Source organism: Lampetra planeri, chromosome 12 (genome assembly GCF_965212315.1).
Source record: "Lampetra planeri chromosome 12, kcLamPlan1.2.h2, whole genome shotgun sequence".
NCBI lineage: Eukaryota > Metazoa > Chordata > Hyperoartia > Petromyzontiformes > Petromyzontidae > Lampetra > Lampetra planeri.
The window spans coordinates 14,298,710-14,326,099 of record NC_136118.1 but is presented as its reverse complement, the minus strand read 5'-3'; the positions used below and the strand labels follow the sequence as shown (position 1 = coordinate 14,326,099).

General features: G+C 48.2%; 1 protein-coding gene across 3 annotated transcripts in view; it reads right to left on the bottom strand.

Annotated features, from left to right (window-relative positions):
* LOC144721735 (dysferlin-like) overlaps nt 1-27,390 on the bottom strand; it is a 190,779-nt gene that overhangs the window by 50,384 nt on the left and 113,005 nt on the right. For all 3 annotated transcript variants that reach the window (XM_078599615.1, XM_078599614.1, XM_078599616.1), the window contains 2 exons: nt 20,387-20,475; nt 18,313-18,408 (listed from right to left, as the gene is read on the bottom strand). In XM_078599615.1, the coding sequence (XP_078455741.1) occupies nt 18,313-18,408; nt 20,387-20,475 (185 nt within the window). The remainder of the gene's footprint in view (nt 1-18,312; nt 18,409-20,386; nt 20,476-27,390) is intronic.

Genomic DNA, 27,390 nt, shown 5'->3' with positions numbered 1-27,390 from the left:
TCTCATCTGGAATAATGTTTTATTTTATTATCCAAACCACTCGACTTCAGGATACATCATTTAATTGTGACTGAAAGTGATGTTTGAACTAGAAACATGTGGAATCACTGGAAACGAGGTGTACTCTGTCTGTGTTTTCTCGATACGTCTATGGATTTAGTTGCGATTTTTTCTCCACATTTATTTGGATTTTGCACTTTTTCACTGAACGCAATTATTTCAAACTTGTCTAAAATATTACAGAGTTGTTCTACTGCGATAACATTGGGTTATCCTTCCTTAATGTTGAGTATTTTAACACCCCCCCCCCCCACCTTTGTTATAGTGCCAAGCCTCCCGTGTCTGGCCTCCTGTGCATTGTAGAGTCCTGCCTGCTTTTGTTGCAATGACCTTTTGGCTCCAACACAACTCCCATACCCAACATCGTGAGGCGGACAATGGGTAAGCTGCATTCTAGCTTTCTAGACAGATGCATGAACTATAAAGTGCAGCGGTTGAGTAATGAAAATATTATTTAAATTCATGTTGGCAGATCAATACCAAAGTTATGACATTTCACAACGGAGCAGCACACATATGACTCGTTGTGCCAACCGAGACAGGATGTACGTGAGGGGGAAGGCCAACAAACTAAAACACTCGACGCCAGGTCGAGTGTGTGACCTGAAATGCGTACGTTGTTATAGTCTAAATAATGTGAATTCATTGCATCTTATTTTGGAGAAAAAATACAAAAAGGACAAAATATGTAATTGTGCATCTCTTCAAACCGCAAGGCAAGGGCCAAGATGTACGCGGGACTTGCCACTGGGATACACAGTGAGCGATCTCACCTGGATCACTGGGGAAGCATAGCAGTGTGCTACCCACCACACCGTCACTCTCGAAGTACGAAGGAAAGTTCCCCCTGTAATGTTCGCGAGAACCTATTGGGGTTGGCACAGTACAAGAGTGGTGGGTCGTGTGGCCAGCACCACACATGGCCACCATTTTATTTCCGAAGCTGGCCTTGACAAATCCCACGAGTTATTTCAGGATGAGCAAACGTCGTGCTTGCCAATACACTAGTGACCGATAGTCGCTGATGACTGTTGTCACACAGAGGGATGAGTGATATGCGTGGCCAGGAATATAACTTGGGCTTCCATAATTGGAGCAAACCTAAACACTACACGTGCACACAAAGGCAAATATCCCCCGTATAGCATCAAAATACTTTTGGGGCAAGTGCTGTTAGCAGCTCGAATGATGGCCGGCGTGGCACATGAGGGGGTGGGTGGCCAGCACCACGCCAGGCTGCCTTTGTCTCCCCAATATTGTTATATACACACCGGAGAAGGTACTTATTTAAGCCTGAGTCGACCTGGGGGAGGCCCAGGACGGGTTCAGATATTCATCACCGATGTTGGCTGGAAGCGGGAATTGAACTTGATTCATAGCACAGTGCACTAACCACTGTGCCACCGCTCCCCGTCACACACATACACACCCACACACCTACAAATACACTCAAGTAATTATGCAACTGGAGTAACATTAATCAGTGTAGAAAGGTTCTTGGAAGGTTGCTCTGTTGAATCCATAAGTCTTTCATAGACCATATATACTAAGAATCTTGTTCACAATTTAAACTACCCTTTTTTATATTACAGGGGTAAAATAAAGGCAGCCTTATGTGTTAGTTCCATGCGCGCTAATTTTGATGGGCAGGCCAGCCTTCCTGATGCTGCGATTTGCTCCTCACGTCTGCCATACCCCACGTACATGCTACTCACACACCACCCATTCACTATGAACACACCACACACACCACCCATTCACTATGAACACACCACACACACACCACCCATTCACTATGAACACACCACACACACACGCCACTCACACACCACCCATTCCCTATGAACACACCACAAACATGCCACTCACACACCACCCATTCACTATGAACACACAACAAACATGCCACTCACATGCAACAGAAGCACTACATGTTTGTAATTCGCATACCACCTACTCATTGAATATACGACAAACCACGCATCGTACAAACACGCCGCCCAGACACCATGCACATGCTTTGAACATCCTACTCGCACATGATGAGAACAACACACGAGCATAACACCACACGCACACGTGTTTTACAATTCTCAGATGCTATGAAGTCAAACATTGAACACACACACACACACAGACACATGGTCTCAGTCTTTGTCTTATTGCATGCATACAAGAATAGTTCCCAACGTGGCCATCGTGAACATCTTGCAACCGATTCAAGCTGCTGTCATTCTAACATTCCGGTAGCCTGTGTTTTTGGAATCCATCTCTCTGTCTCTCGTCCTCTCTGCCTCGTCTTCCTCTCTGTCTCTCTTCCTCTCTGCCTCGTCTTCCTCTCTGTCTGTCGTCCTCTCTGCCTCGTCTTCCTCTTTGTCTCGTCTTCCTCTGCGTTGCCGTTGTCCCAACCACAAACCCCGCCGCGATATTCTTCTCCTGCAACTTCTGTCACTCTTCACAATATGCCCAAAGCGCGTCAAATTTCGTCTCATACATTCTCTCGTCGAGTTTGCTTCTACATCTGACGCTTTTCAATCTCCGGTGCCGAGTACCTCTGCTGCGTCACGGTGGTGCAAGTGAAAACGCTTGCGTCTCACAGCAGGGAGGACCGAAGTTTCATTGCTGACTCTGTGTGGAGTTTGGATGTTCTCCCCCTGTTCTGCATGGGTTTCCTCTCACTTCTCAAGTTTCCCTTCCATAGCTAAAACAAATCACACCATCAGAATGTGTATTGTATAAATGTATAGAACTGGTACTGGCTGAATTTCCCAATGTAAGATCCTCCTGGAGACAGTATCTGCCCTGAGTGAGGCTTTCCTGGTGAAATCAGTCACTAGTATTGCTATTTCTGTCATATTCGGTCGCACAACAACAAAAATGCTTCAAAATATCACACCCCTACCCTACTATGAACACACAGCTCACATTATAAACACAGCACGCACACAGCACGTACATGTTGTGAAGATGCACGTAATGTGATCTACGTTCATTCTAATGGTGCTGACAAATGCCATGTAGGGTATACTCGTAACCAGTTGCTACTAGTTGAGAAAACATTAACAGACAGAAGTGAGGGAAGTGAGATGATTAATCCGATTGATTGAGAGATGAGGCTGAGGAGCGGACAGACATTCACCCAGTTTCTGTTAAGATTTATGATTCAGAATTGAAATTATCATTTTTAGTTTTTATTACATCGATTAACTTAGTTTCCCAAAAGATAATTGATTCTCTTTAACATGCACTATCAACGCCATGTGATGCAATCCATTCATCATGCATACAGCAGTGTCCCGCGTGCAACTATCTGTCATTTTATGCAATCTATCACGTGTGGCTTATATACAATTGAAATGTATTCACTGTGTCCTAAATCCAGTTATTTGACAAAAATAATAAAAGCCGTACCCTATTCGCGAGCAGGATACATTTTGAGAATATAAGTATTCTGAATTCGTATCCATCCTATTGAGTTTACAAATAACTTCCAGCGGATTAAATTGTGCTTATTTTGACGAGTGAACTGGAGGCTTTGTGAAGGTATGGTGTCGCTGTGCTTCTCCGTGTGATTGCATCACGGCAGACATCATCCCACCAACAGTCAACACTGCTCCTTGAAATTCAAAGTCACTGAACGACCGTAAATCATCCAGCCAATCTGCCATTTACTCCATTTGCCTAAGCAAGCAGCCAAAACGTTGTCAGGACACACTTCTTTATGCCTTCCAGATAGCTCTGTTGTTTTCCATGACACAAATGTCGAGCATTTCCAACATAGTGCCCTGTTTAATCATTTATTCAAGCGTCAAATTGCTTTAACCTGTTCTCTGCAATCCTCCAGAGTTGCCGTGGACTGCATTAAACCAGCGTATTCTCCTGCCAAGGTTCTGTACCGCATATTTTTAGGCATGGCATTCTGACAATGGAAAATAGAAAGGCAGCCTTGTGTTTCATTATTTTAGACTCCAACTAGAACATTTTATCTCTTACTTCAATAGCGGCCAGGAAAAAAAGTTCGCTCCAGAGCTTGGAGCCACTTTTCATATTTCCAATTATTTCAAAGAAGGTTTCATGAAAGCAATAATATTCAGGGACAAAAAAGAGTCCTACACACGATGACCGGATTTTAAACTCTAAATATATGTCAATAGCCAATGTGGATCATGCTGCAATGAAATACAGAAATGCAGTCATTAAATAAGGAACTGAAAAAATATATACAGAGGATTGTTATAATGGCTGTGTTGAGGAAAATAAATCTACCAAATTAAAACACAGTTTGTGATATGTCAGAAAGCATGAGAGTCAGGGTGTATTGACTTAAATGTTCACGCAGTTAATAATATTGGAAGAAACATATCTGCTAAGATTACAGATTTTTTTTGCAAATGTTCCAGTGTAATTATACTTTATCTATGAAAATGACAAAGATCCCCCGTGTAGCCTTAACAGACTATTGGGGCAAGTGCTGTTAGCAACAAGCACTATGAAGGCCGGCACAGCACACGAGGGGAAGGTGGCCAGGACCACGTCCCGAGTGGCGATGTTTACTCAACGCACCAGATACTCATTTGAGGCTAAGTCGACCAGGGGGAGGCCCAGGACCGATTTAGATAATCGTCACTGGTGTTGGCCATGAGCGGGAATCGAACTCGGGTCACAAGGTTTGTAGTGCAGCGCGTTAACCACTACACTACCGCTCTCGGCACTACCGCTCTATCTATATCAATCATATTCACAAATACAGAATATGTGCACAGTAAGTATACACACTAATTACCCCTAATACGGCTTGGGTAAGCTGCTAAGGCAAGTGCTGTTAAGGCAAGGGCTGTGAATGAACACTAATTTAAGACAGCCGCAGCATAAGGTACGAGGCCAGCACTCCACGTAGCTGCCTTCGTATCCATAAGCCGATGCTGACACATTGCACAGGGTAGTGTCAACCCCAGGAAAGGTCCAAATCTACATTTGGATACCTATCACAAATGCTAATGGCCTACTCTGCTCACGTGCATGGCCAGGAAATCTCGCCTGGGCCACTAGGATCACTGGCCCAAGTCAAGATCGGCATCTCCACCTCCAAACTCAACTGTGGCAGCGGCCCTTCGTGCCCAGCGGTGTAGATTCCACACCCACACGAGTGTGGTGTTCACACACCACACCGGGCACTCGTTTAAGGCCGAGTGGACCTCAGCGATGGCCTGTATTCGTGACTAACTGCTCCCCACGTGCGCGCACACACACGCGCGCACACGCGCGCACACACGCACACACACGCACACACACACACGTGCATGCACGGGCACTCAACGGGACACAACCGCACAGAGCCTCCCTCGTGCCAAGATGCATGCAGTCACATTCGTGCCCGTAGGACCGAGCACCGCGCAGCACTCACATGCGCACATGTGTACGTGTTTACCGAGGCTGCTCAACAGGGCCCAGATGTGAGAGCCCTCTCTAAGCGAGGAGAGGGGAAGTGGTGGCGCTAAATCCCTGTGCTGGGTTTGCAGAGCTGCAGGAGCTGCTGTCTCTTTGTGTAACCTCTGACCTGTGGTTGTCTCAGATGTGGGGGGGGACTAGTTTACAAAACACATGCTTGCAGAAGAGCCTTCTTTATACCACATCTCATTGTGAGATTGCATCTCCGATTATACATCAGTTGTGCAAGTGGAATCAAGGCAAGGAGCGAAAGAGGGCCCAATTCCATTGACTCATCCAACACAGGCTCATGTTGTTGTGCCAGGGAATGAGATTCATCCAAAAATGTCGAACAATGGGCTCTCCGTATGAAATGTCAGATGGTCCGAAATAAACATAACTTTGATTGATGCAAAAATATGCCATCACATAATTTACATGATGTCACGTCTGCATTTTGCCCACCAAAACGATTGTCAAGTGGCATTGGGTGAGGTCAGTTCTGTTGACATAAATAAATGATAAAACATCAGATAATTACGTAAATGTTGGTGTGCACATCAGATCGAGTTCAAGTGCTATGCTGAATGCCAAATCGTCCTTCAGCTGTGCATGTATCGCGTCTGAACAGTGGTGAACGTTCTACATTGGCATGATACATTGGCCAGTCATTCGAAACACAAAATATCACCCACCACCCCCGCAAAGTTGTTGTTATTTTATGAAAGCACAGAAGTGTTAAGGCAATGGAGTGATCCCCAACCAGAAGTTGAACTTGAGTCAGCCTCGGGGCATCCAGGCCAGATATCAAAGGCTGCCTTCAAATGTTTTGTTCTCAAAGAGCAAAATGTTGTTTACGTAATCCCGCGAACATGTTACATCAATTACAGCAGAAGCAAGGACAGTAGTCGGATCGTTATCCTGTCAAATGATGAATGGATTTAATTTTAACGACAAATATATCTACACAATCATCATTAATGTCACACTACGGTGATTTACCCGCCAGATTGTTAATGTAATATTTATATATTTGACTTTCAAAAATGTTGATATGTTCCACCGCTCACAACTTGTGCCAATCTCACGAGCCTCCCTTCCCAACTGAATTTGTTCTTCACCTTACAACCCATTGCCAATGCGCTGCTGGATGAATGCCTCCCCATGCCCTGTTGGTGATCGGGGGTTGTTTGGATGCTTGAAAGATGCTCCCAGGTACAATTCAGATGTTACTGCTGATGCCAGCCATGGCCGGAAATCGTACTTCGGCCATCATTAAGTCTGCTAACCACTGCACCAGCGCTCGACCCCACTATTTGTATATTATACGAAATAATATTCCCCTGAGCCCCCTATTCTCCAGATCTCCCGCCAACATGTGATAAGGTGAGCACCGGGAAGGTGACAGAGGGAGGTTGTGGCGCTGGCTCCACCTCCTGTTTCAGGCTCAATGCTTACGGAAATAGGTGATCACTTACAACCCTCGCTGGAGTCATCTCTCCAGGAACAATAGGGCACCTCAGTGTATAAAGATGTGTTCCGCGTGAGTGCGCATGTAAGTGTGTAACGTGTTCACACGTTCAGCGTGTGAACGGGACGTGCGCTTAATCGTGGGCGTGTGAGCGTGTGACGGTATGTGTGTTAATGTGTACCAGGGTGTGCATGTGTGCGAGTGTTCAGTAACGCACGAATAGAACGCGATTATTATTTAAGAGCGTGCGTGGGTGCATGTGTCCTCGCGTGTCTTTGAGCGTGTGTTTGAGTGGCTGCCACGCGCATCGTACCCAGGACAATAACTGGGTCGTGGCCGTTCTAATCACACCCCTGGTGCCGCGGCTGGCACCAATCACGCAGCGTCTCACACACGCGCGGGCAATGGTCTAGAACACACAACGATCCCCCATGTAGCCGTGCAGACTGCTGGGGCAACAGTACAATACATCTGCAAATATGTTCCCACCATTTAATGGCAATGCGTCGCTATGGGAAAACTGTATGCCTACAATAAGGAATGTTGAAGTTGGTGGATCATATAGAGATGTAACGATCGTATAAACAGTGTCGAGGTTTCTCAACTGTGGCGCTACTGACATACATGCGGCGTTTACATTGCCCCTCTGTGCAAATGGGTTTTCGGCAGGCATTCCTACATGAAGAAGCACACACATACCAAGAAGAGCTCTGTACGTAGCCAACCTTGCTGCTAATCAGAGGTGCGGGAAAGGAAAACAAATTGAACACAAAACAACACACGAAGCACAAACAATAAACTGAACACAAAAAGTAGCTCTGAGGACTCGTTCAGACTTTCCTAGGGTTTTTATGTGTAAGAATCTGTTTTTTTTTATATATATTCCAATTTGTGGGAAGTTAGTAGCGATTGTCCCTGGCACTGGAATGTGGAAATTCCACCACCAACAGAAACGAGCGCCGCCAAACTCTTGTTTGTGGAGGCGCTGCGACAACTTACCTAGCGGTACATGTCTATACAGTACGTGCACAAACAACAACAACAACAACATCAACAACAAACCCCCAAGGTCGAATAGAAACATTTGCGTCCCAAGCAGGGGGGGAGCAGTGGGAGCAGTGGCTGGGTGAGTGGGGGGGGCAGTAGCTGGGTGGGGGGAGGGGGCAGTAGCTGGGTGGGGGGAGGGGGCAGTGGCTGGGTGGGTGGGGGGGGCAGTGGCTGGGTGGGGGGGGGGCTGTGGCTGGGTGGGGGGAGCAGTGGCTGGGTGGGTGGGGGGGGAGAGCAGTGGCTGGGTGGGTGGGGGGGAGCAGTGGCTGGGTGGGGGGGGGGGAGCAGTGGCTGGGTGGGGGGGGGGGGCAGTGGCTGGGTGGGGGGGTGGGGGCGCAGTGGCTGGGTGGGGGGGTGGGAGAGCAGTGGCTGGGTGGGGGGGGGGCAGTGGCTGGGTGGGGGGGGGCAGTGGCTGGGTGGGTGGGTGGGAGAGCAGTGGCTGGGTGGGGGGGGAGGAACAGTGGCTGGGTGGGGGGGGGGCAGTGGCTGGGTGGGTGGGGGGCAGTGGCTGGGTGGGGGGGAGAGTAGTTGCTGGCTGGGTGGGGGGGGGGCAGTGGCTGGATGGGTGGGGGGCAGCCTCCAGCGGGGGGTTGGTGGGGAGAGGCGCGCGCGTGGCTGATGAGGGGGGCCGCCGCATCGCAACATTTGTGTTGGCAGCGGCACAGTCCTCGCGTGAAAGCTACGAAAACAGAAATAGAGTTAATGAAAAGATCGGGAGTGATTGTGTGATGGTCTGATGGGTACCGAGTATTGGGGTTTGGGGGGGGCTGGTAGCCGGGATTACGGAGTGCGGCTCGCCAGAGCAGCCTGGCCGTCAACTGCACTCACGTCTCAATCGAACGCCGCACTTTGAAGCCACATGCTGTTGTGGGGGGTAGGAGGGGGGGGGGGTTCTGTTTTTTTCTCTCTCTTCCACTCTCTTCCCTGCCCTTACGTTGATTGAAGAAAAACAAGAAATGAAACGAGAAGGCCAAGGCATTCCGGTATAAGGCGCGGGACCTGAATTTAACACTGGGAAAGAAAAATACGAAGCAATCAACCTCTTGGCCGATTGGTAATCACGAGAACTGCCGGGAGGAACCTATCAGCATCAACACAGCCCTGATGAGACGCGCCTGTGTGTGTATATGGAGGGCTCACCGTGGGGAGGTGTGGTGCCGTGTTTGGCACGCTACCCGATGATGATTCCAGCAAAACTTGATTTAATTCCTGGCCATGGCTATTTTGGGTAATTGGTACCTGAACCTATTTTGGGTCTCTTCTCGGCGAAGCCAAAAGTGAGTAAACCAGCGAGATGCATCAACAACAGCACTGCGAAACAAAGACGGCCACGAGTACTGCTTGCCAACAGCAAGAGCCTCAGTATATATTGCTAAATCAGTGGTATTGTATTTGTTTAGGCTCACGCTGGAACGGACAACGAGGACAACAGAAGACAGAAGTCAGTGACGACGGCTTCCCCATGGTGCGGCCAACCCTCGGATCGAGGATGGCTGAAGACAAGACGAGTATTTGTTTACAAAGACACGTGAATTCGTCGTACTATATGATACACGTTTGGCTCGCTGGAAGGGACAGAGGGTCACAACCAAAGGACTTTCGTGTTACTAGAAATGAAAAAAAATCCAGCAGCTGTTTTGTCAAAATACTGCTGATAAAGGCAACATGGCAGTTGTTTGACCATACTTCACCACGCCAGTCAGTGTGGCTCGGTGACAGCGGGAGAGAGTTCCATGTTTAGATCACTCGCCACTGTCGATGTTGGCCCTGGCCAAGCGTCAAACTCAGCTCGCCGGATTCGTAGCGCTGTGCACAGACCACTGTGCCACTGCTCCATCACCGATGCACAGCACGCGTATTTAATAATGAGTAGATGCAACACTTAACCTCGTGCTATTATGAGGTTGGGGCAATGCTCCTCGCTTGGTGGTCTAGAACCGGTGGTGGAAATTCGATGTTCATTTAACGCAGAGAGTAACCTCTCTGAAAAGCGAACTGCCATCGACTTCCCACCTCGTCAAATGTATTCACATTTTACTCGCCCAGGAGAGACGATGATTGTGATGGGCTGAGCTGACTCTGACCAGGAGTTGAACTCTGTGATTGTAACCCACACTGCTCTTCCGGATGAGCAAACACAGCTGCTTATATGTACAGCACACCCACGTTTAAATTATAATTGTTTTACATTCCATTGTTTGTGCAGACTTTGAAAGAATACCAGTTCAGCAAGGAAAACAATATTGGCGAGCCACCAGCAAAAGCCTTCAATTGGATGACTTAAATAAGCACGATAGTTTTACTACGACGATTTGTAAGTTTAAAGCGTCCGACACAAGTACAGAAAATGAGACGTGAGAATTTTGGGAAACCATCAAGAGAGATACTGTATATGCATCCAACATACACTGTTCATGTAAAGTGTCATAGTTTTCTGTGGAGATGCCACTCATATTGTCAACCTGGTAATTATTGGAAATGTCAAAAGCACCAACGCACATTAAAACCATTACTTGAACATTAGATGAAGCTTAAAACAATCGATATGTCAGTAAGAATGGGCATTTTAGCTTAAGTTAGTTATAACCGATTTCAAACTGAGGGACATGCTTCCAAGGTTGCTAGAACGAGTAACACCGTATGTGGACATTTAACAGATTCATATCCCGTGGATTGACTGGCCCTTTCGATAGGAATAACCCACGCTATAATTAGCGCCGAAAGAATAACGTTTTCAATCATTGCATATTACCTGCTTTTACTTATGCATCAAGGAACAAAAGCAGAAACGTATAAGAAATGTCCAACGCCACAATCACGGATGACCCGCAGGTAATTATAACCACGCGAATAGTAAAACCAGCAAAGGAATAACGTGCCACGGCTTTCTTGTTCACGCACAACACTCAACTCCTCCTCCGCCACGCTGGAATGCTACCACGAACCCTCCGCACATCGTCCACCCGGCCCACAATGCCCTTTGAATAATCCACCACTCGTCCTCTCCGCATCCACCCGCAGCCTCTTGATGCCATCGCAGAAAAATGCAGATATGAATCCAATTAGGCAGCTGGAACTAAACTAGACTGGTGGGCTTCAGGCCCTTGTATTTATACTACTATTTATATTACTGGAAAGTTCTAGAATGTTCTAGAAGTTACTCCAAGTTTACTCAGCACTGAGTCTATCTGGAATGTTCTGGAAAATAGGTAAATTTCTAAATATCACTGTCCTGGTCACAAAAACAAAGTTTGTGGGTAATAATAGCCATTTCCTGTACTTTTGAGGCATAAGCAATTAGGAAATAACACTTACTACCTAGGAACAAAAAAAATTGTTACACAGTGTGGCCCTAGGCCAGTGGCGCAGATTCCACATTCTCATCACTCACAGTTATTCTCCGTTGAGCAACGGCTGTGGATTATACTCATTTGGCAGGAACGATGAAGTTCAAGATGTCGCCGTGGGCAAGGCCACGTATCCCACCGCCACACCTCACTGCCAGCGCTTTCTACCTGCCGCTGCCCAGTCGACTTGCAGCGTCCTCCAGGAACTGCTCTTGAGAATATCCCGCTATCTGCCCTTGGGTCTTCCCCCTTGGTCGCTGGACTGAAGGCGACCACTCCAATGCCTGTCTCGGTCACTGGCCCTCTGCCATTCTGCTAACACCTCCTACCCAGCACGCCCTTTATTGTTTTAAGTCACCCATAATGATGCTTTTTTTTACAATCGTTTAAAAGTTGGTACATTTCTTCACACATTTACATGCTCATTTAAATCCTCAAGCTTGCATACTCATTTCCATGCCATCTGGATTAAAAATGTTTTCCCCATTGAGCTGAAATTCCACGAAGGTTTCTGAGCAGTAAACATTCGAGAGTTTTGATCGTTCAAATAACTGCCACCTGAAGTGTGGTTAATGTCCGCGTGGGAGGGGCGCACAAATGGAAAGTCTGGGCCTAAAGTCGGAGTGAGATTTTTGGTCCACAGAAGCTTTTTGTCATGTGGCAAAGAGAGGAGCATTTCCACGCTCACGACCTCTGAAATGTCTCTCTATTCGCTGCCCAGTTTCCACCAATCACTCAAAACTCAAGCCCCAAGAGCCACAGAAATTAACAAGGTGGACTCAGCCAAAACTTTCGAAAAATGATTTTCACTTTCATGACTACTCTGTAGTTTGTTTTGCCATTATTTTTTTTATAAGGGCCTATTGTTGATTTGCTACATTTTCTTGTTTGGATCTAACTTAATGTTTCCTGTATATAAAGTACAATATTTATTCAATAGGACAACAGCCAAAGTGTTGCCATTCTCAATTGAGTGTTGGGTTGTTCTCATCCATCAGCGGCTCTGAACGATTTTTGAAAATGGTATGTTCCTATGACGAGGACTCGTCTATCCATAGGATAGCCACTGTTCACTTCCCACAGAGCAGTACCTATGTCATCAATCCATGGATGGGCAATGAGTCGATTCTCTACCTGGATTTTAAATAATCATCTGATTCATACATATTCTTGACTTTCATTGTGTTTAATGTGAATTTCTACTTGTTAAAAACCTCTCTTTTGATTCTTCAAAGCCACTTGTTATTACGAATACACATTGTGCAGTTGTCATCTCTATCGGTGGTAACAAACTGGCAGGGGAAGTTCCATGTTCATATGGCAGGGGCCAGTCTCTCTATCATCCCCAGTTGATTTACCACTGAGTCTTCTTCATGACAGAATGGAGAAGCGACAGTTTTAAAGCCACTGAGCATGAGTGGGCGATGAAGAGATGACTCAACCCTTGCCGGGAATATGAACCCATGTTCTCACAACGGGGTGCCAAGCTGTTGTGCCAATAGATGCCCAGTATTATACCATTCATGAACATGAGTGTGCCATTCTTCGAGGCAATGTTAGTGTGTTCGACTTATAAAAGCAAAGCTGGCTGACCCTACTGAACCACATGATCAGACACGCCCTGCAACCAGTCGGCTGCACACATAAACCAGCGTGGATCCAACACACGCGGGGCAAACATTCAATAACAAAGGTCCCATTTTAAGACCTTGTAGATCATAGGGCCCAAGTGTCATTCGGAAGCGTTTATCCTGGCCGGTGCAGTCCACGTAGGGGCACACGGAGGGGGCAGCCACAATCAGACAAGGCCCTCAAATGTCCGCACGGTGGAGAGTCAGACGCAACAGTGGGGGATAGAATCGATTCCCACGATGGGTCGGGTCGCAGTAAAGGCCACGAGGTCACAAAGCGTCAGTTCTCGTGAACAACGGACAGCGTCCATTTCTCTTGACAGCTTTGAACGACAGTGATCGCTTTGCGTACATCCTCGAGGGTTTGGACTTGGGGAGGCATTGGAAGCATTCGTACCATAAACACCGCTCGTCTTGCTAGGCTGCCTCTCTATGCACTGTGGCGGCGGGAGGGGGGGGGCACAAAGACACAGGGCACCAATAATGAACATTTAGCGGCGATATTAACGACTCACAGTGCGCCAAGAACGAATACTTGGTGGTGATATGAACACTACCACATGCTGCACCAGCTACTCATTTGAAGCTAGGTTAATGAAGGGAAACTCATAATTGGCTCAAATACCAATGACGCGTGGTTGGTCTTGTGGCAGACTGCTCACGCAGTTGGCACAGTGGGGAGAACCGGCGGCGCATCCGCCAGCCGTCTCAGGCAGTCACCCCACGGCACCTGCTGGGTCTGCCCCGTCACCTCCTGCCAGCGGGCCCTCGACACTTCACGTGGCCTCAAAGTGCACCTAGCCTGGCACAAGTGCCATGGTGACGTCACCGCCACTTAGTGGCGAATGGCGGTTGTTGTTGTGAGGACCAGCACGCACACGCACATCCTCCCACCCGCACGCAGTCCCCACTCACACACCCTGGGCGCGCGCACACACAGGCCCCTTTCTCCCAACGAGAAGAGGGATTTCCCCAAATGAATGGACAGGGTGGGGGGGGAGTCTTGATAGCTGTGACTCACAGCACGTAATTGCGCAGAGCGATGGTCAGCCAAAGGTTCGAGGAGCCCCCTCGCGTCCCTCCCAGGCCAGCCAGGAGGGGAGGTGGGGGGTTCATCTGGACCAGCAACGTGTTGTTGTTGCACCTTGTGTTGGGGCCAGGCCCTAACAACCGCAAGCGAACGGGCGGGTTGTCATGCCGCTCGCTGTGCTTTATGTTGCAGCGTGGCGCTGGCGGCGGCTGGGGCCCTGCGTGCGTTAGCACAAAGTACCTGCTTGTGTGTGTGGGGGGGAGCGGTGGCGCAGTGGTTAGTGCACTGCGCCACGAACCCGACGAGCCGAGTTAGATGCCAGCTCATGACCAGGAACATCCAATAACGGCGGCGGACATTTGAACCGATCCTGGTCCTGGGCCTCCCCTAGGTCGACTCAGCCTTAAATGAGTACCTGGTGCGCTGTGTAAAAACATCGCCACTGGGGAAACAAAGGCGGCCATGCGTGGTGTTGGCCACTCTCCCCCTTGTGTGCCGTGTTAACCTTAATAGGTGGTCACTAACAGCACTTTTCCCAACATTCTGTTAAACTCTTTGCCGTTGTGTGTTCAAGAAAATATCTGAACTGCACAGGGACATTTCCTACGTGGACTCAGCCTTGAATGGGTAACTTGTGACGTGTTTGAACATCATCACTGAGGAGGCATGCATGCATCGCTCCGGCCACACCACCACAACGTGTTGTGTTGTGCAGGCCCTAACATGTGCTTGATAACATTTGCCCAAAGAGTCTCAACATTTCAGCTGTCATTGTCGTGTATGTACATGGAATGAGAATTGCTTAAATGGTGGTTCGGACGCAACATGATGATGCTATGGACCACAGATGAGGCACGCACACAGCACGGTTCGCTACGCAGGGTGCGAAAGAAGTTTGACATTCATACAGTGCCAAGTGATTTGTGGACAGGGCCTCTACCTCGCTGAGAATGCACTCAGCCAAAAATGACCACCTGCTTGCCGTGACATTTCTGGACATTGATGGCTTTTTCATTCGTGTTCTGTGGCCTAAAAATACATATTTCAACTCACCATACACATATAGCAATACGCACTGCACAAAGTTTATTTTGGCCAAAGGACATTAGCAACAAGGCCCGGGAGTCTCCTCGGGTTGAGACACACGCACGCGCGCGCTCCTCCGGTTGCCGTCGATGCGCACGCACGACGCTGGATGCGTGCGCGCGGGACACACATTTTTTTTTCCCCTGTGGCAGATCCTCACTGGGCCGTCGCATTCATCCGAACGGCGGCCAACAAACAGCGGGCAACTTTGCCCAATCGCGCAAATATGGAAAGTGAGCACAATGAGCCCACTTTTGAAAGTGACTTCGCGTTGACAAAAATTACTGTGGTCTCTGTAAAAGTGTATGAGTGAGTGTCAATGTGAGTGAGTGTCAATGTGAGTGTGCGTGTGTGTGTAAAAGTGTATGAGTGAGTGTCAATGTGAGTGTGTGTGTGCATGTATCAGCGATGTGAGAGTTACTCCACTCAATTCCTAAACTAGTATCACATTTGTTATAATTGGGAACTGATTGTAACCGTGATTCTCCTCGTAAACTGAACCTAATATAAGCACTTAATGTAGTAAATGTTAGCACTGAGGGGAGAAAAAAAATCGAGTTAAGGCGATAGTCACACCACCTCCTCATATGCCACACTGGCCTTAATAGGTGCTCACTAACAGAGCTTGCCCCAGCCAGTGTATAAGGCTAAACAAGGGATATCTGTGTTTGAAGCTGAGCAATAGGTGATCGCTAATAGCACTTACTCTCAACAGTCTTCTCGATGTCTAAGCGTGGGTCTTTGTGTTTGTAAGAGTGCTCTTTGTATGTAACCGTGTGTACGTGTTTGTGCATGTCTGTGTGCGAGTGTGTTCGTGTGTGTCTGTGTGCATCTTCGTGCGTGTGTCTGTGTGTATCAGTGTGGATGTGTGCGTGTGTATCTTTTTGCGTTTGTGTGCGTGCGTCTGTGTGCATGTGTGTCTGTATGCGTTCGTGTGTGTCTGTGTTAATGTATGTCTGTGTGCGTGTGTGTCTGTGTGCCAGTGTGTGCGTGTGTCTGTGTGTGCGTGTGTTTTTGTGCGTCTGTGTTCGTGTGTGTCTGTGTTAATGTGTGTCTGTGTGCGTATGTGTACGTGTGTGTCTGTGTGCGTCTGTGTGTCTTCATACAAAAAGAAAAGCATGCAGACTTTGGCACCTCACAGCAGCACCGGTTGGTGGAGCATAAACATTTATTAATATACGTACTTGTGTTTTTATGAAGGTAATATAAAATAAATGATTTGACTCGCTTCCTTGTTTAAAATGTTGCCCGAAATTTCACGGGGCATTAAAGGAAGCTGTGTGCCTCTGTCAAACGTGGAGAAACCCAACGGAACCCTATCCCACGTCACGTCACTTTTTGGCCGACAGTCGTGACATTCAAGTGTGAGCTCGTGGTTCCGCCCGTCATGCCCGTGGCGCAAAGACGCGACTCCTCGAGCTACGGGAACGTGCTAAGGTCGCCAGCTCGGCACATCAATGCTCCGCTTGTGTCGGGAGCTTTGGCCGCAACGCCACTCGGAATTACGCAGACGTGAGAGGTCATCCCTGGCAGCGACACGGACAGAAATACTCACAGAGGCACTTCAAGAAGCTCCACTTCTTATCCATTCCGAGATTAGTGCTCGTTCATGCTCCGCAAAGAGTGGTTTGCCACGTGTTAGTCATTGGATATTATTATTTATTTCATCCCACAGAGATGGAATAGTACAAAAACATAACTTCTGTGATTTCTTTGGCACAATGCACGTGCAGTCAACGTGCAACACCTGAGCGCTCGGTTAATTCACAGGTGGCCACCCAGATTTAACCCCAGGGTCTCAGTGCTCCCAGCCCAGTGCTTGTGACAAGTGCATGTCGCCCCTGAGAACCCAACCACTGTGACTATGTTGACCCCTGACCTTGACCCCGAACAAACTTACGTGTTACATTGATCATCATCCCTTTCCCATCACTTCTTTGTTCACAGATCAAAGTCACAGTGCCTCCATAAGCATTGAGTACTGCCATCTTCATTGGTGGTGGAAACTCCACATTCCTATGATGTATGTATGTTGAACTTCATTTGCACCGTACATAGCCAACCGTGCTCATCGGAGGTGCGGGGGAAGCATGCGTCTCTATATTACAACTATTGCCGACTCAAACAAAGTGGTACTTACGTTTTAAATGTGAAGGGTCAATTGAATGTCAACCTTTCGATTGTGAGTCTTTGGCATTGGTGACACGCGGCCAGATAATGTTGCATCAAGCGTGCAATGATTTGTGCAATTATAAATTAAATTTCTAAATCACGTCGTGAGAAATAGGTGACAAATGTAATGTGGAACCACAGGTCCTGGCGAAAGGAATACGAATGCACTTGAATTTATATGCTTTGTGCATAAGGCAACGAAGAGCTGTTTACCAGAATGGCAATATTAACTCTTCAGGTGCAACCGTGCAAAACTGAGATTGTTATTAATGCCTTCAGGTAGTCGTCAGTGTGATCTCATTCTGACTCATCTCAGCATTTGCGGTGGTTAAACTCTCATGGAATTATCTTCCGTTGTGATCTGCAATATCTCTTCGTCTGTTTTCTCTCCCTAACCAGAGTCCCGTTATGCCGGCACTGTAGCAGCGGTTGTTGCAGTTAATCAAAGACAAACTTGTTGAGTTCATAATGAATGCAAAGTCAACATTTCGGGCTCTAAATTTCATAGCGAAGTCATTGGGGTTCAAGCACCACCCTAAGTTAAGTATCTAACAAACAAGTGCAGTATGTATGTTGAACTTCTTTTGCACTTTATGTAGCCAACCATGCTAATTTGAGGTGCGGGGAAGGACAACAAACTGCACACAAAAAGCCACAGATCTGAGTTGTTAAGCTCGATGATTTAAAGGTGCACAGCTCCAGTGGCTTCCTAATATCGAAAGGAAGAGCGTTCCAGACGGCCGCAGAAGCGCATCTGAAAGGGTGCGATGCAGTGACCGTCTTTGTTCAATGGCCAGCCAGAAGCCATTGCTGCTGCGAGGATGACCGGAGGTCACGTGACGATGGTTGATGCTCCTTAACGAGGTCAGGAAAGTATCGCGGCGTAATGAGCGCGACCTTTGAATGTGTTCGCTCGGCAACTGGAAGCCAATGCAGTTCGGCAGCACAGGTTCGTAATCATTATTATTCGCAATTTGAGATCGACTGAAACGAGATTCGGCGGACAAAGTGAAGCTGAAGGTCCCGACGCGAGCGCCTCACCCCTTCACGTAGATGTCGCTCATCCTCTCGCCGGTGATGCTCGTCTCGTCCAGGATGACGTCGCTCGTGTTCCACACGATGCAGCGCAGCAAGTAGCTGCACGGAGGGAAGTGCGGTCAAGGGTCAGAGGAGGAGTATGAGGGGTCAGGGATATCAGGACAACATTCCTTGAAGGCATCTTTAGAACGTCTCTTCGTGTTTGCTTTCGTGTCCTTCCCTCGCACCTCCGATTAGCACGCTGGGCTCTGCACGGTGCGAATGTAGTTCGACATACAGACATTTGTGTTACCTCTACAGTGTATGGGGCATGAAGAGACTCCAAGTTTAATATTCGGCATCTGTTGATTGAAGTTGAATTTGTGGCCATTTCTCTCTTCCCGCTCTTTTGTAATCCTCCCTGCTTCTCTCTCCCCGTGTCTGTTCCTGTCTCATCATTGCCCCAAACACAGCAATAGAGAGCCATGAGATTTCAGCGATGGAGAGGTTTGGTCAAATCACAACAAGTAAATACATAAGCAAGAAGGTCAACTACACCATTTTATAAAGACAAATTTGAAGCTTTGAAGAGGGATGGGCAGCTATAACAATGAGCAATGCACTTCAGGAATTGATGTGGCCTGCACCATTACTGGCCACTTGCGCCTTTCCAGTGGTGATACTCTCTATAGTCCGCTGTGCCAGTCTAATAGGTGCCCTTTCACCGACAGACTCTATCGTAATAATGCTTGGTGTATGTGCGTGAATGTAGCCCGCATGCCCAGTCACCGCATGCCCAAGCAGCTTCTGCTTGGCCGCGTTGAGGGTGCTAAACGGGCACGACATGGGCTGGAGAAGAGATGAACTGATGCGGTACGGGATGATGTGCTGAGTGGATTTGCCGAAGACTGGTACCAGCGGTGTCAAGATCGGCCTCTGTGAAGGAGGCTCGTGAAAGACGCCCACCAACGATAACTGAGGGCAGAGGAGCGACGCTCACAAGAACGAGCGGAGCGCTGGTCGGCTAAGATGCAGCAAGTTGGCACAGTAGGGGGTAGCGCTGGTCCATTCTACCAGTCATCTCGATCAGCCAACCCACGTCACGCGGGTCTGTCCTGTCAGCGAGCCCTCGACACTTCAAGGTGCCTCAAAGTGCACCAGGCGCCCTGGTGACGTCACCGTCACTTTGTGGCGGATGGCAGGCATTGGTATTGGTGTAGGGAGCGGTGGTGTAGCGGTTAGCGCTAAGCTGCTCTACGAACCTGGTGACCCGAGTTCGATTCCTGCTCACGGCCAACACCGGTGACGATTATCTGAACCGGTCCTGGGCCTCCCCTAGGTTGACTCAGCCTCAAATGAGTACCTGGTGCGGTGTGTAAACACATCGCCACTGAGGAGACAAAGGCGGTCGGGCGTGGTGCTGGCCACTTACCTCATCGTGTGCCGTTTCGGCCTTCATAGGTGTCTTTGTATGTGCCAGCACTTTTAAAGATGCTCGCTAACAGCACTTGCCCAGATAGTCTGTGACATGCTGTATGGGGGATCTTTGTCTTTTGTGTGGGTGCGTCCTTACTCCACATCGGCCGATCTTGCCACCGCTGGTACCAGTCATCAAGTCCGTTCAACTCCAAATCCTCTCATACCACATCAACCCATCTGTTCTCTAGCCAATGCGATGCCAGTTTAGCCCCATATATATAGCTATATCCAGCCAAACAGAAGATACCTTGACATGCAGTGCTGTGGCATGCAGGCTACATGACCCAGGCAGTGGGAGCTAATCACTGTACCACGACAAAGGAGGGCGGATGCGAGATGCTCACAACAACGAGCACAGCAAAGTGGTGCAGTGGGGTATATCCCAACAATCTCAGTGGGTCAACCCATGAAGAAGTGGGTCCGTTTTATGACCGGCCAGTGAGCTTCCCACATTTTCACGTGGCCTCAAAGTGCACCTGTCCTGATATAAGCGCTGTGGTAATGTCGCCGTCACTTAGTGGCAAAGACGACTGTTGTTGTTGTTGTCGTGTAGGTCATGTGTGTTGTGCTTGCAGGCAAGTTTGTGTTTTGTGTGTGTTGGATGTGCGCCAGATCTCACTTCTTGGCCTTGCGGGGTGTGATGTCAAATGGTGGAGGTGGGGGGCCCTGCTCCTTAGGGAAGATGTCCACCCACATCTGAAGCCGGCCCTGTGTGGAGCGGGGGGGTGGGGGTGTAAATTTGTCATAGAAAGCAAGTCCCCTCCATCATCATTAACCATGTTCACTGCTGGACGAAGGCCTAATCAAGGTGTCACCAACTCTCGTGGTTCTGCGATCCAACAATCCACCTATCACGTGCACACGATCCGATCTCATCGTTCCATCTCGTCGGTGGACGTGCTCTTGGACGCATTCCGATCTCTCCGAGGAATAACAGAAAGAAAATCTGCAATGGAGCGAATCGCATTCAGAGAGAAAACGTCGCCATGCTCAAGTGAGCACTTGTCGCTGTTGGTGGCCCTGAAGCTACCAGGGGGAAATTCCACATTCCGATGATCATTGCCACTCTTTTGCCCGGATAACCGCCCTTGAGTTCCACTGACCCAGAGGTGTTACGGGGTGGGGTGGCCCCGACGAGAATGTAAATCTCGCACACTTCTAATTGTGAGCCGAGTGCTGTGAGCACAGTGAGTGGCGGCAGCAGCAGCATCGCCTGGCGGGAGGATGAATTACAAAGGGGGCGCGAGATATCAGCGAGGAGCAGGAAGGAAACAAGGGAGAGGCGACCGACACGACGCAGAAACACGCCGCAGCAATGAACCTTCAAGTCACGCCGACCCAATGGATTTTAGAATTACGTCTGGGTCACTGTTCATTGTGACTTTTGGGTTGTTTCGCTAAATCAATGAGTTATGAATCGTAAAATGCATTTTCTCTGTGCACAAATGCGAACAGCTGAATAATAAAAACTGGTTAAATACACTTGTAAACCCCATATAAAAAAAGATACGACATATCATGGCCTCTAAATAAAGGCGTTCATTCATTCATACGCTTGTGGTGGCTGTGTGCACAGCGAGAGGTGAATGAAAGGGAAACATATTCGTGTTAATGGTGCACATCGTGGAAGAAAAAAAATCGAAGCCAAAAGTGTTTTCACATACGGAAACAATGGACATTTCTTTTAATGAAATATTATTGCTGTAAAAGTGATATTATTAATTAAATACATGGCCAACATCATTACAAAGTGAATGCTGAACATTTCGCCATTATGTTTTCTCAATAAATAAATGAATTTGATTGCATTTTTTTTCATCTCCTCTCTATTCGAATGCTCTTTGATTAATGAGCTTTTACTACAATGCAACACTCTGTGCAGCTGTGGGCTTGTGCCGAAAGGCCTGCCAAGCGGCGGGAATGGGCAGAACCATCACACTCTTTCCTCTCGGGAGCATTTCATTTCATTTCTACAGAAGCCATCCAGAGGCCAGGCCTCCCCCCACAATGTTTGTGTGTGTGTGTGTCTACCTCTTCAGGGGAGTGGTAGCGTACCGCGCTATGATCCTGGTGATCCAAATTATACGACTGTCCATGGCGAGGATTCGCTGGAGGTCAACTCGGTACAAAGTAAGTGGTACAAGTGTCAACAAAAACGAGGATGAGAACATAAGAATCGTTTTTTCCCTTTCTGGCAATAGAAGAGAAAGTGTAAAGAATCACGTCTGCATTAGCCACACGTACCTGTGGTGAACATGCAAACAAACATGCTCTGATGATTATAATATATCCATTGTGTTTATTTTATTGGCCTACACCAGAGACAGCCTTCTTTAGGGCCTAGTCTCACCCGTGTCAGACCAGAGAACGGCAAAAGGCGAGAATGGCCACTGATGAGGTGCAGGAGGAAAGAGCGTCTGCAGGTGTGACACGGGAAGAGTCCTGAGTGATGGCACAATGCCGTGACGAGTGGAGGCACTGGCTTGCCCGACGAGTTCTAAATAATCAATGTCTAAGCGTTGTCATCGTGAGCGCTGGGGTGGCACAGGGTTTGAATTTCGCATTTTTCCAGGATAAATAAAGAGTTTTATTCTGTATGGTGATCGTTGCCGCATGCTATTGTGTGTGGTAAATGCCTTCAGTAGGTGCTGGGTGACTCAAGTCTCTAAGGCCAATTGTGGAGTGTTTTGTTTTTGATTTGGTCAGTTCTCTGGCCGCTGTTCCTCTTGTGGACATGAATTTTGTCCATGGATATATTTATTTAGTCAGTGTTTTGTTTCAGACCCTCTCTGTTTATACGTTTGGCCCACGTTAATTAACCTCATCATTCAACTCTGCCCACTGCTCCACATCAAATTATGGCTCCATAGGCTGCAGTGAACTCGGAAACAATGGCCAATGTGCCCCCTTGAACATGAGGAGGATGAGGCTAATAAATAGGATTAGGTGTAATAGTTAGGATTAAATGTGGAGTTGGGAATTTATGTAAAATGTTACTTTTAGCTAAGGATGTTTATTATTATTTATGTCAATGTTAGGGTACGTCTAAGTTAAATGTTAAGCGTCACAGTTTATTTCACACATGTATAGCGAGAGTGATGCACACGGTGTAGTTATACATGGTGTCAATATAGGCGATGATGCTGCCATGCAATTGCTTCCTCACGCCACTGCTGGTCGAACAGCTACAACAATATTCACGTGTCTGCTCCATGAACCCGTTTTATGTCAGTGTCACTGTGGATGTCGGCGAAGACGGATGTAGCGTGTGGTGCTGTGTGTGCGTGTGTGCGTGGGGGTGACGGAGGGGTTGCGGTTTGCACACTGCACTGCGATTTCAGTAAACTGGATTCATTTCTTGGCCGTGGGATATTAACTTGCCCCGGTGTCTCATGGGTTCCATGGATTGACTCAACCTAAAATTGGTTCCCGGTGGTGTGTACGTAACATCGACGATGGACGGGAAGACAAAGGTGGAGGTGCGTGGTCCAACCACATTTCCCGTATGCGGTTTGATTGTTAGGCAACATGGGGGAACATTGTCTTTGTGCGAGTGTGCAAATGCCCATGTGTGTGTGGTGTCCATGCCTGTGCACACACGTAAGCAAGTGCTTAAGAGATTCCTCAGCGTGTGCGCACATATGCGAATAAGTGCGAGTCTGTGTGTCTAGAGAGGCCAGCAACTTGGCAATGACTTCCCAGAAAGAGCTCCGGCGGTCCCCAACCCGTGCCCTTTCCACAACCCGGCGCCACTTCACGCTTTATCACGGCCGGGTGGGCGGCTGGGTCGGGGCTGGGCGGCTACGAGACGCGTGTGGGTGCCCCTGAGCACATCTGGGCAGCAGATGCCGGTCGTGACGCCTGCACATGGCTCCCACGCGCTCCACGCGTCGACGTTAAAATTAGGACACCCGGTCCAGCCCCGCCTCGTCTCCCACCCCGCCTCGTCTCCCACCCCGCCTCGTCTCCCTCCCCGCCTCGTCTCCCACCCCGCCTCGTCTCCCACCCCGCCTCGTCTCCCACCCCGCCCCACGCGCCGCCCCTCCGTGTCACCACCGCGGCCCAGGCCACCGGCACTTGTCCCCACTTCCATAATACCCCTGCAAATTCATCGCTCACCGGTAGCGCACGGTTATACCCACACCAACAACAATACTCGCTCTACCCCCCCCCACCGTCCTCTGTTTTGATTAGTTTCCATGGCAGCAATTTAATCGCAAAAATCTACGAGGGAAAAGCTTCCGTTTTCACGGCCCAATGGGTCGCAGCGCAGAGTTAAATTACCCAGTATTTGGTAGACTTGGGACCGCTCATAAAATTTGAGTGATTTTCATGTTTCCTTCCATGTTTAGGCACGGGACTTTAAGTTGGCGATGCTGAGACTTAAATCAGTCCTGTGAGGAGCCAAGGGCGAGGACAAGGGTGGGACTGCGACAGACAGAGGCCAAGGTCACTAAGACAAAGGTCAATGATGAATGGTGCGAAAGACGTTGCAAACTCCATTGTAGACTGTGAGTTATAACGCGAGTGCCTCAGTGTCTCTTTAGTCGGCCAAAAGATGCACAGGAGGGCTGGTGTAACATCTTAATACGATCTCACCTGGTTTAACAAATGACACTGATTGAGATGAATTATTAAAGACTTCTAAATTATCTTTCGATTTAAAGCTTTCGTGACTGCAGGGATTCATCTTCTTGGTTCTTTCGGTAAAGTCACGTAGAAGGGAAGTAATAAAATAATAAAAATAAAACATAATAAAATAATTCTCACTACGTGACTTTACCGAAAGAACCAAGAAGATTCTAAATTATCCTCAAAAGTGCTTAACACTCGAGACCTGGGTCTCAGAAAGAGACATCACGTGGCCTGCTAAGAAAAGAAAGTGGGCTTGGACAAAATACACTTCTTCAGATGGAATGACGGCGGATGGAGCTCTGTGTAAGAATGACGGTCAAAGTGTGCAACACACCCGAGGGGATGCCGACTCCCGACGGTGACGGGCTAGGCTCAGTGCGAGGACTGTGGTCATCGTAGTAGAAGTAGTCGTCGTGAGTCGTACTGCGAGGGACGGCGATGGTTCGGGGGGGCCTTTGTGCAGCAGAGCGAAGAGAATATTCACCGCCACGAATGGGTTTCTAGAGACCTTTGACCAACATAGAGGATGGACCAAAGAGAGAAGCGAAGCTTGGAGTTGGAGACACTTTGTTATTTACTAAATGGACAGCGTTTCATCGCATCTGCGATGAATAAGGATTGGGTTATTGCTAGCACATGGACGGCTGCTGCGTGTCTCTTTGGGAGTTTTACAATGTGATTGGCTGAAACAAAGTGCTTGCCTACTTTGTGTGAGTTATAGTCAGTCCGTGTGCTGCTTGCAGATCGCCAAGATTTCTTAATGGTTCTCCACTTCAGATTGAATACTTAATACTATCGTAAGAAAGTATTGGCAATGTAAATCTACTGTCTATCTGATAGCGGGTTCTCCTTAGATGCAAGTTCGTGGTTTCTGTCCGGTCACAAGTAAAGCCACAGAAAAATTACTCTGAGATTTAACAATCTATTTTGACTTTCGTGCAACAAACACAGTATCACAGCAGAGCGTGTGGGAAAATGTGTCCCCTGTTGTGTGAAGATTCAAAGGCAACTTAAAGGTTTTTTCCAGAAGTTATGTGAAAATCCCCTGCATGGACATTCATTGGACAGACACAGTTGCCGCTGCTCTGCGTAGAGAGTTCGGAGTCACGTCGTTGTGAAAACGGCCCAAATACGTAAACACATAAATAACAACAGCGGGTGTGGTCAACTAAAGTACACTTTGAGGCAATGTGTGACGGGGTAGGGTCGGTGAAAGGTGCGCAGGGACAGTCCCAGGTGTCACGGGTTGAGAACTAAGGTATTGCTGTGTGTACATATGTCGGACTTCTTTCACGCCGTACATAGTCCACGTGCTAATCGGAGGTGCAACATGCGCACACAGGGCACTGTGCTTGAGAAGGTGCCATCTATTAAAGGAGGGATCAAGGTCCTGTCTTCCTATGGTAATTAAAAATAAATCATGGAAATGTATGAACAACAAAAAAAGTATCCAAGTTTTTCAGTTCAAATCTCAATCGGTTTCAGTGAAATTCCAAGTCTCACCAAATTGCCCCTAGCTGGTGAATTCCCAAACAAACTGAAATATTCCACCAGAGAGTTGCACATGGACGTAGACCCCAGACGCATGCCTCTCGCTCGGGGGATCTCTCCTTCCGCCGATCTTTAAAATCATCAGAATTAAATGTGATGCATGGACCCCGAGTCTGCATTCACACACGGTGACGCATCCGAGTGCTCGCACATGTGAGCAGACATGCGTGTTCGTTGCACGCGCGTGCACGGAAGCGCAGGCACGCGCAAGTACGTTCAGACGAGCGTGTGGATGCTTGTGCGTGCTCACAGAAATGAACCGAACAGCTCTCCACGTTTAGCGTGAGGTCGTTGAGGCAAGTGCAGAGTGCAAGCGAGTGTCCATTCTAGTCTGGATGATAGACGACAAGGTGCTGGCACCAGCACCCACAAGCTGGTTCATTTTGGTCTCACCAAACACTGATGCCAACTTACAGCACAAGGTGTTCATTTCATGGGCTGAGTCTACAGAGCGATGGCCCAGCCAAAATTCAGATACCAATTACTTTACAATACTTTCCATGGCATTGAAATCAAAGACAAATAACTGGGGCCTTTATCAGAGGATGCTAACCGGTATGCTACATATCTCCACACGTGACTATTCAAATGTGTAAGAAAGAGCACAAAGACTATCCCGACAGACTGTTGAGGTACGTGCTGTTAGTGAGCAGCTATTAAGCATGACACACGCGGGGGTGGTATGGCTAACACCACGCCCACCTTTGCCTCCCTAGCGGCGATGTTTACACATCGAATAAGATACTCATTTGAGGCTGAGTCACCCTATGGGAGGCCCAGAAACATTTCAGATAATTGTCACCAGTGTTTGTGGTCATAGGCGGTAATCAAACTCGGGATGCCGGGTTCGTCATGCTGCACGCTAACCGCCACACTACCGCTACCAACGCACACAAATGCACACAAGTACCCCCACATATGCGCACGTGTGCGTACTCGTTCAAGTACATTTTGTCGATTTACCATGAAGCTGGTGGCAGCAGTGTAAGCTGGTGGCAGCTGTGTGAGCCGCGGAAGGTTTGTGCGAGCATGCCGTTCTGTCGGATACGATCGCTGCGAGACAGCGCCTGCCATCCCATAGGATGCCCCTCTGTAGCAATTGAGCAACTGATTTCATACGGAAGACACACAGTGTTCATCTTCAGTGGAAAATACCTCTCTGCTTACACGCAAAGTGAGCGCAAATGACTCATCCGACACTGACGGGCGCTCACGAGTTCCCGGCTGGGAGCATGAGAACTGTGGCGCGATTCGTTCCAGTTAGAGGGAAATGATGTGGAGACATTTCTGGATCTCACATCTGGATATGAGAGGAAAGGAAGGCGGGGTCCTTGACCACACAAAGCCGTGGAAATATGCAGCCAACTTGAAATAGTGTTCCGGAAAATCACGTTTCAAGCCGGATGTGATCACACAAGGGAAAGATTGTGGCGCCGT